This window comes from Bison bison, unplaced genomic scaffold (genome assembly GCF_000754665.1).
Source record: "Bison bison bison isolate TAMUID 2011002044 unplaced genomic scaffold, Bison_UMD1.0 scf7180017864223, whole genome shotgun sequence".
Taxonomy (NCBI): domain Eukaryota; kingdom Metazoa; phylum Chordata; class Mammalia; order Artiodactyla; family Bovidae; genus Bison; species Bison bison.
In genome coordinates, this window is record NW_011494795.1 from 754,405 (window position 1) to 764,447 (window position 10,043).

The following is a 10,043-nucleotide window of genomic DNA, read 5'->3' on the forward strand; positions in this document are numbered from 1 at the left end:
TCTTTCACGATGGACGCCGGGCACGGCAGTGTCGCTCGTCCAGAGACCTCTTCTCTCCCCACTGCTGCTCCCGGGGTGAAAGAAACGTCTGTAAACAGTGGGAGCCCGTGTCAGCCACACGAGTCTTCCACACCACCTGCTCGGGGTGTCTCAGCCCGTGGGCCCACAGTGGCGGATGCTGGCCAGCTGGCCTGGTGTCCCCGTGAGGCTAGACCAGGAATGACCCCGCCTGCGAGGCCAGGGGGCTGGGGTAGGGGGTGGGTTCCCCTCACCCAACAGAACAGATGGCTTTGGGGGGAGGAAAGCAGCTGTAAAGCGCTCGGGTTAACTTCTGAGTCTCCTGAGCGCACAGCGCGCTGTGCAGGTCGGGCCCTCAGTCCCCTCGTCCATGGGCCCGCCTGGTCGGCTGCCTTGTCCAGTGAGGAGCCATCCTCCCAGGCGTCCCTTTCGGCTCGGACTGAGTCCCTGGGAAGGGGGCCGGGGGCGGCCATGCACAGTAATGCGGCTGAGCTCAGGAGGGGCTGCGGGGCTCGTGGTCGGCGCCTCCACCCGGGAAGGGCCCCTTCTGCGTGCTGATGCTAAATCTGGAGGTTTTGTCACTTGATAACCCTGGCAGAAGTAAGGTTGAGAATATTAGTACCTTAAAACTTAGTAACTAGACTTCACATGTTCTTAGTGAGAGCAGGCAGTTTTCACGCAAACGTTCCCTGTAGCCTCGTCCTTCGCCTGAGGCCCTCCTGGACTGAGAAGTCCCCTCCTGTCCTGGGGCTTGGGTCCTGGTGTTCGTGTCTGTCTTTTTTCCCACCGCCTCTGCACAGGGGGTTTCCTGACTCCAGAACCTGCTTTTCTTGTGATGCTACCATCCACTGCAAACAGGGGGTCTGCTTGCTAGAAATTCCTGGTTTTTTTTTTAAAAAACAAATTCCTGGTGACTTAAGGATTCTGCTTTCAGACACCTGCCCTGGGGCAGGCTCATGTCCTCTCAGCTGTGAGAGGACAGCTCGGTCTTTGCTCTTCCTGCACCCATGAATTTTCTAGAATGTCTGATGTTAGTCACTCCGTAGCCATTGTGTGCATATCCCGAGACTGCACAGAGCTCCTAGGGTTACGTGAACCCTGACACCATCTGGAAGGATGGGCGTGGGGCCCCGGGTGGTGGCAGGGGGCCCGGGCCCCACCTCTGAAGCATGTTAACTAGACTGTTGTCTCGTAAGGCTCTACAGGCGCCGCAGGGCCCCGGCTCTTCACCATCCACCTGATCGATGCCAACACGGACAACCTGCCCAAGGCCCACACCTGGTAAGGACCGGCGCCCCACCCGGGGGTCCGTGTGCGGGACAGCCCGCACGTCAGGGTCAGCACGAGGCTCTTTCAGGAGCGCAGTTAAGTCCTGAGACGTGGCTGTTCTTGGAGCTACTCCCCTGGCTCCTGCTGCGTGTGTGTGTGTCCATGGATGCGTGTTAACCTGTTGCCCACACAGGTGCCGTCAGGAGGGAGCACTGCAGGTTTAAGTTTGGGGTTACTGGTCTCTCCCTTCTTGGAGCTCTGACTGTGGAAGACGTGCCTGTGTACTGAAAAACGCTTCCTCCCTCAGTCCTCACTTAAACAGCACCTGTAGTGGGGTTAGTTCCTTTGTGGTTTAAAATCTAGTCACTCACTCGCCCTTGTGAACCACGTCTTGAGTGTCCCTCCAGTTGACCAGAACCGGTCCAGACGCTGCCGGGATGCATGGTGACCTGGGGGGAGGTGCCTGGCTGGGAACCGGGGCTGGGGATCCCACGCTGGCCACGACATCCAAGTGGGCGGGTCTCCACGTCTGTGAGACAGAGGACAGTCCCCTGGCCCACGTGAGGATCCAGGGTCTGTCCAGCGGGGTCGACCCCCAGGGCCACTCCTCCCATCCCCAGCAGGCTTGGTCCTCTGATGGATGTGAAGAATGTCCTCGGGGTCCAGGACCCCTGAAAAGACTCCACACGCTGTAGCCTGACTCCACCTCAGAAACCGTCTTTAAGGGCTCAGCCCCAGCAATTCACGAGGCCTCTGTCCTCTCGGTCAGAATTCAGTAGTTTTGGATTCCTTGTGAGGTAATAGCTTCACAGGGCTTTTGGACACAGCTTTGGGAATGAACATCCCTGAGGAGATGCTGGCCCGTTCATCTAACCCCGTTGGGGATCTGACGTCTTGTTGGTTTTGGGGAAGAATCTGTTTCTTCTGGAAATACTGCGGACTGCCCCGCTGTGGTTAGATCAAGTCCTAGAGGGTTTGACGCGTGGGCAGTGAACTGATAGAGGGGTTTTGTGCTCTGCAAATGTGTTCCTGGTCTGAGAAATAACTTCTCCCCAAAACAAGAAACCCAACAAGGTGACAGCTTTGTCCTAATCTGCCCAGGATGTACTCACCTGGTTTCATTGGTTTAAAAATCTTTGCCCAAGAAGCCCCAGGTGTACACACAAGCGTTCACCCACTTCCCTCTCCCGGGAGCAGGCCCTTGGCCAGGCCGGCTCTGCGGTGTGTCTCACCTCTGTCCCTTTCCAGCTTTAACCGGATCGACATCCCGCCCTACGAGTCGTACGAGAAGCTCTATGAGAAGCTGCTGACTGCGGTGGAGGAGACCTGTGGCTTTGCCGTGGAGTGAAGTGCACCCTGAGGAGCAGACATGAGCTCATGGCCACCAGACCCCGAGCGGCAGCTCTGGATGCCTCCGCGAACCGGCTGAGGCCCTGGAATCCTAGGAACCCGAGGGAAAGGCTGGTCTCCCCTGCTCTTTGCTGGGGGAGCGAGGGGCGGGCAGACTGCGGCTGGTGGCTCCTCCCACATTCTCCCCCTCCTGGCAGGCCCCCCCCATCCCCCCCATCCAATAAACGCAGCCAGGTCAGCACGGCTTCGGTCACACGGGACCCTCTGCTACAGCCGTGGCACTTGCGGTGGCAGCTCAGCGCCCATGGGCTCCATGGGAGTCTCGACTCCCAGGGAGGGAGCCGTGAGGGGCTGCCCGGGGCACACCCCACAGCTGGACCCGCTGCTCTGTCTCAAAGCCGACCTAAGGCCCCTTTTCGAGTTCAGCAGCTCGGATTCCACACCCCATGTCCCAGCGGCCTGCTCTGGGTAGCAGGTTAAGTTCTGACAGTAACGGTAAAGGAGATGCTTACTGGAGTTCCGCCACTGCAGGAAGCTGGCGTCAAGAAGATGCTTCTGATTTGGAAGGGGACACGAGTTGGGGCGGCTTGCTCTGGGGGCCTGGGTGTTTCTTTTCAGGGTTTCCTAGCTGAAAACTTTGTTCTACAGAGAGAAAAATAATCTTTCCTTTTCAGAGTCCCTTTAGCCACATTGTCTATCCAATTCAAAATATTTTTCCAGCGAAACCACCACATAGCAGAGCTTATAAAACAGACCAAAACCAGCCCCGCCCCGCCCCACACCTGGATACTAACGAACCATTTTGTGGAAAGTGCTTAAGAACTAAACTAACAGGACAGAACTCTGACTTCATAGCTGCTGGCTTGGTGCGAACTAGCTTGAAAAGGAGAGCGAGAATGTCTAATCCTCATGATCGACGTTCACCCCAAGTCACCTTTTTACAAAAAGTGGGTCGTGGATGGAACCCGAAGGCAGAGGGGCCCCAGGACCCGCTAGCCCATGTCCCCATCTGATGGCAACGCTAACCAAACACCGCGGTGCGGCTCACCCGCCCAGGCGATGAGCAAGGCCAGAGAAAGCCTTGACCCTAAATTTCTAACACCATTTCCCAATTTGCACAAAAGTTCAAATAATTTTTAGAGTGGTTCGATTTTAGATAGCTAAACTTCAGTGGGAAAACAGCAGTGGCAGCACACTCTCCGTGTGGACTTCCGTTGTTTTTGTTTGGGGGCCGAGCGCAGGGTAACTCACTAGCAGGACGAGTCCCTGTTGAACTTCTGTTGTGGACGCTCCCAAGGTCCGTGCTGGGATCCAGCCGGCTGTGGGTCTGGAAGGCGCTTTCTGACCTGTCTGTCCTTTTTCGTTCCCGACGCCTGTGGACAGCGTTACCCTTTGCATCTTGCTGTGGTTCTCCTCTTGACCTGGAAGCAGTCAGTGGCCTAGGGTTGGGGGGCAGACTGCAGCTGGGGGTTCCAGGAGAGAAAGCTGTGCTGCCGGGCGACTCGCTGGGGTTCTAGAATAGGAAGGATGCCGTTGGCTGTAAAAGGAAAAGCGCCCCCTCAGAATGTGAAGGCCAGGCTTGGGGCTGAGCTGTGCCCGGGTTACCATCACACTTTCTGGGTGTGCTGGGAGCTGGCTCCTCGGGGGTGTCCTCTGGCGGCGTGAGGGTACAGACACACACACCCGCCCTGCGACCCATACCTAAACCTAGAGGAGGGGACCGAGGGGGGAAGACACCTGGTTTTCCTGGGTGTCGGCCAGAACCTGCCGTAATTAGGGAGGAAACGAGGGTCTCGTGGCTGTAAAGACCTCGAAGCAGGAATGAGGCGTTTGCCTCCTTTCCAGTGACCTTCCTGCTGACGGGGGATGGGCTGCTTCCTGTGTCAGATGTCACCTCAGCAAGAGCAGAGGGTCTCCTCGGGGCTCCTCCGCAGGCTGCTGGTGACAGCTTCACCTCCCCCCAGGGCCCGGCTCTGTGTTTCCCTGCTGGCACGTGGACGCCTCGGCCCCCACAGCTGGTGTCGGGGAGCCTAGCAGAACCTTCCAGAGCTCCAGGTCACTCTTGCCAAGCAGGCCTGTCGGTGGCACTGCCCCTCGAACCTCAGTGTCCACGGGGACTGGGCCTTTCGACCCTCCACCCCCACCAAAGAATCGTGTCTAGCCCTGGGTGGTCCCGAGTGAGCCCCCCACCCCCTGCCCTTCCCGGGAGCCGCAGACGAACCCCGTCCCCCCGCCTCTGCCCGGAAGCTTCAGGGCCCAACCTCCAGGCTTGCCTCACCAGCAGCCATCAGCCGACCCTCAGGGATGTAGCCAACCACCGCTCCTCAGTGCTTTAGGAAGACCGGAGGGGCTGCGGGGCGGCTGCCAGCCGTCCGCCGACTCCTCCCGGGAGAAGCGCCTGGGAATGAGGCCCGGGGCTCGCCCAGCCCAGGGTCCCAGCCCAGGTCGCGCGGTCGTCCAGGCCGAGCTATCTGAGAAGACGCGCCCCGGCTGCAGCCAGGTGTTGCTGCACGGCAGCCTTCCCAACACATAGTATGGATTTTTAAAGTTGGTTTATTTTTGTCTCTCAACCACTTTATAATGTATTTTTATTTATTTTGTTTTTAAGTACTGCTGCTATCCTTGTTATCCTTCCCACGGTTTTTATTGCTGATTTATTTTGTGAAAGTTGTACACTAATGTTTTATGTCAAAATCAAAAGTATTTAAAGAATACTAGTTCTATTTAATGTGGTTATAGAACCAGCTGGAAACACAAAACAGCGGTTGAACAGCAGGCTGGACCCCGGCGGTCAGGTTCATTTTGTTACATATGCAATAAACTCACGACTTTACGTTTTTGGCGTCTGTTGTTTGGTGTGCAAAAGAGATTCCAGCTTTTTTTTTTTTTTTAAACAAGACAGGAAGCCAGTGGCAAGGGCCTTCTAAAGAAAGGGGCAAACTCACCACTCTAACGGCAGGAGGAGCTGACGGCAGCAAGTTTGGAAAACAGTATGGAGGTTTCTCAACAGACTGAAAATCGAGCTACCATATGAGCCAGCAATTCCACTCCTGGGGTTTATATCTGAAAGAAAGCAGAAACACTAGTTCAAAAAGACACCCCCACCAGTGTTCACAGCAGCATAATTCACAATAGCCAAGACATGGAAGCAACCAAAGCGTCCAACAGATGAATCGATAAAGGAGATGTGGTGTATATGTATGTACGTGTGCATGCGTATATACGTACGTGTACACACAGAGTGGAATACTGGGCCATAGAAAGTATTCTGAAGTTCGAAACAACATAGATGGCCTTGGAGGGTATTATTCTAAGTGAAACAAGTTCAAGAAATACAAATACTCTGGTATCACTCACATGTGGAATCTTAAACTAGTGAATGTAACAAAAGGGGAACAGATTCATAGGGAAACCAGTGGAGGGGACGGCAGGGGAGGTGCACGTAGGAGCTGGGGATTAAGAGGACCAAATACTAGGTATTGTGGCTTCCCTGGTGGCTCAGGGGCAAAGAATCCACCTGCCAGTGCAGCAGACGTGGGCCCTGACTCAGGAAGATTCCACACGTCGTGAAGGAGCAACAGCTGTGCGCCGCAACCACGGAGCCTGTGCCTGAGAGCCCACGTGCCTGTCCTCCGCAGAGGAACCACTGCAGTGAGGAGCTAGTGCACCGCAGCTAGAGAGCAGCCCCCGCTCGTGGCAACAGCGAAGACCCAGCACAGCCCCAAATAAAAACTAGATATAAAATAAGCTACAAGGACGTAGTGCACACACACGGAATATATAGCCAGTATCTTGTAATGACTATAAGTGGAATATAACCTTTAAGATTGTGAATCATTACCATACACCTCTAACTTACACTGTACATTAACTATACTTCAAGTAAATAAAAAATAGTAACTTTGAAAAGAGAGAAATGATTAACATGAAAGGAAAAAAGAACCAAATAAAAATTCTAGAGCTGAAAAATACATGAAGTAGAAAATTCAGTAGCAAGTCTGATAGCTGACACTGGATTTGGCAATGATTCCTTAGATATGAAACCAAAAAGCACAGGCAACAAAAGAAAAACTAGATAAATTGAACTAAATCAAAATTTAAAACCTGTGCAAGAAAGGACACTATCAACAGAATGAAAAGGCAGCCTGAAGATGTGGAGAAAATACTGAAGTCACGTATCTGATAAGGGTTTAAGATCCAGAATGTATAAAGAACTCCTACAACTTACAGAAACAATGAGCAATGGTTTTGAATTTACATTTCTTCAAATAAAATTCAAATGGTCAGGAAGCTCATGAAAATATGCTCAACCTCACCAACGAGAGAAACGCAAGCCAAACCCACAATGAGGACAAATGGCACTTTACACACCCCTTAGGATGGTTCCTATCAAAAAATAAATGTTTGGGGGACTGGCCTGGCGGTCCAGTGGTTCAGATCCATGCTTCCATTGGAGTGGGTACCGGTCGGATCCGTGGTCAGGAAACTCAGATCCCACAGTTTGAAAATACATATTTTTTTTCTTATCAGAAAATAAGCATTGACAGGGATGTGGAGAAAGTGGAACCCTTGTGCACTGTTGGTGGGGATGTAAAATGGTGCAGTTACTGGAAAACTATATGGAGGTTCTTCAAAAACTTAAAAACAGAACTGCCATATAATCCCGAAATTTGTTTTGTATACATTCCCCAAGGAATTGGAAGCTGAATGGGTACTCTGACTCCCCTCAAAACATCCATGTTCATTCCAGCATTTTTTACAATAGCGGAAAGACGAAAGCAAGCCAAGGGTCCAAAGACGTGGTACACACATGCAGCGTACGCCCTTATCCAGCCTTGGGAAGGAAGGCCGTTCACACGTACACACGTACACACATGCAGCATACAGCCTTATCCAGCCTTGCAAAGGAAGGCCGTTCCGTCACGGGCTGCACTGCTGTGCTAAGTGAGCCAAGTTGGTCACAAAAGAACAAAGAGCACATGCTTCTACTCACAAGATTCCTGGAGGAGTCAAAAGCAGAGAGATGAAATAGAAGAGCATTTGCCCCAGGCCGGGGGAGAAGCATGGGACTCGGGGTTGATGGGAACAGTTTCTCCTCGGGACGAAGAAAAAGTTCTGCAGGTGACAGCGGCAAGGGCTGCGTAATGATGGGAAGGTACTCAAGGCCACTGAACTGCACGCACAGAGACGGTGGAAATGGCAAATTCTGTCACATGTAGTTTAGAGCTTAAGAAAATCTTACCGATCGTGCTTACCTGGAAACCGTGTTAGGAAAACTGGGCACACCCTGGGGGTGGCTCCCCACACAAGCCCTCTGTCTGACCTTCCTCGCTCCTGGGGACCCAGGTCCCAGCAAAGCCACATTCTTTCAGGAGAGAGAGCAAGAGGCTTCTGGTCACAGAGGTGCTGGCTCAGGGCTGCCGACTCTGGGACGAACTGATGGGCACGGGATGGGCTGGGTCTCTAATGGGGAGAGGCTGGCTTTCCCAGGAACAAGGGTCAGTGCCTGGGGCACGGCACGGGCAAGCCTGGCCTTGAACCTGGGCCCTTCTTACCAGGACGCTGACTCCAGACTCCAAGCAGCGAGGCTGAGAAGCAAACGTTCCCTCCTCCCGAACACTGTCCATGCATCTCTGCGACCACCAGGCTCCACGCCCGCTCCAAGAGGACCGAGGTAACTCAGTGGCTGGTTTCAGCTACGTCCTGACCCCGGATCTGGAGACCCTGCTGCACAGGGAGGGCTGTCAGACAGACGGGCGCCTTCCCCTTCCAGCCTGCTGGCTGTGCAGTGACACCTGTCATTTGAAATACAGGCTCCTGTCATTCCAGAACCCAAGACGCTTGCTCACAAAAACAGCAGAGTACTAGTAAAATACTTACAATCAGCTCCAAATAAAGAATGGGACAGTCTGGTCAGATAGACCAAACCCAGTCCCTCAGGCTCCCTCCGTGTGGGGGCTGGAGTCTAGGCGATGAGGTTCAGTCTGTCCCGCTGACGGGACGGGCCACAGCCGGGGACGAGGCTCCAGGCTGCCGCCTCCAGGCATCTCCCCGTTGCATGCAGGTCACTGGGCCGCAGCCCTGAAACTCGGGAACGGCGCCAAGAGCCCCCTGCGCGTGTTTTCCTGCCTTTGGTCGGGATCAGGACTTCACGCTGGAGGGGCGCGCACCCAAGCCCCGGCCCGGCGCATGTTACGGTCACCGTGGGGCCACCCTGGGGGCAAAGCCCCGCTGGCGCGAGGGGCGGGTGGTGAGGCATACTTCGCAGAAACAACACGTCCTTTGATAAAATATTTATTCTAAAAAATTCACACTGTACAAATTTAGATAGAACGTTCTCAAGGCTCATAAAAATGTGAACAGATTGGAGGTAACAAACCTTCGTTGCTTCTTTTTAAATTAAGAGGGGAAAATGTTTTTTTTCCAGGTACAGTGATAGTAAATATCAAGAAGACAGCCGAAGAGCAGCGGAACAGCAAGCGGAATCGCGCTTGCTCTCCGGCTCTGCGGGCCCCGAGGAATCTGACTCCAAACGCAGGGCGGGCAGCCCCCGCCTCTCCATCCACGCCAGCCGTACTGGGAGGTTCTGAGGCTGCTTCCTGCAGCCTGGAAGTCTGTGCTTAGAGAAAACCCAGCACACTGTCTTCATAATTTCCTGTTTCTCTAACAAAGTGGGTTTTCTGTACACTTGTTACAGAGCTCTGTACAAAAGCCTGAAGCTCCTAGGAGGTATCACCTCCGAAAGTTAAAAACGATGACAAGGAAGCGTTTCCTACAGTTCTATCTGTACATTCACACGAGGGAGGAAGTCGATAAAAAAGAATTCACAAAGAGATCCTGGCTTCTCTGAAGGCTGCTTTAAAAGCTGCAGGTTGGTCTCCGCTCCTGCCTGGACTTGCCCGGCCTTCCTGACGCTCAGTCCCCGACCGTCGGGAACCGCCCACCCCACCAACGCAGCCGCGCTCACAGCCAAGGGTGCCAGGCGGGGTCCATGCGGCACAGGTTGTCCAGGCTGTTGGCGGCGGCCACCAGGGTGTTGACTTTGCTCTCCCCACCCTCGAACTGGGCGAGGTTGTGCAGGCGGGTCATGATGGCCGTGACAGCCTTCTGAACCAGGGAGACCAGCTGCTGGCTGTCCATGTTCTCGGGCTGCCCGGCGGCTGACAGCGGAGACGACGTGTCCTCCTGCGTCTTCTTGTGCCAGGCAATGATCTCGTCCCGCAGCACGGTTTTCAGGATGCCGTCCACCTGCGGGGTGAGAACGGAAGGATCGCACTTAACTACCGGCCCAGAGGGCAGCGTCCCAGCAAGGTGCTCTGTTGCGGCAGCCATCGGGGCCTCAGTAGCCGGGGCCCACACCTCGGTCACTCTGGTGGCGATGCTGCAGCCAGACACGTGTGATGACC

The 10,043-nt window shown here is 54.2% G+C and overlaps 2 protein-coding genes across 2 annotated transcripts in view; one reads left to right on the forward strand and one right to left on the reverse strand.

Annotated features, from left to right (window-relative positions):
- Positions 1-5,349, forward strand: part of SMURF1 (SMAD specific E3 ubiquitin protein ligase 1) — an 82,197-nt gene extending 76,848 nt beyond the window's left edge. The window contains exons 17-18 of the mRNA XM_010845774.1: positions 1,215-1,299; positions 2,536-5,349. Of these exons, the coding sequence (XP_010844076.1) occupies positions 1,215-1,299; positions 2,536-2,635 (185 nt within the window). The 3' untranslated portion in view covers positions 2,636-5,349. The remainder of the gene's footprint in view (positions 1-1,214; positions 1,300-2,535) is intronic.
- A 3,566-nt stretch (positions 5,350-8,915) lies between these two features.
- TRRAP (transformation/transcription domain-associated protein) overlaps positions 8,916-10,043 on the reverse strand; it is a 91,628-nt gene continuing 90,500 nt past the window's right edge. Inside the window, exon 75 of the mRNA XM_010845741.1 lies at positions 8,916-9,885. Coding sequence (XP_010844043.1) covers positions 9,601-9,885 — 285 coding nt within the window. The 3' untranslated portion in view covers positions 8,916-9,600. The remainder of the gene's footprint in view (positions 9,886-10,043) is intronic.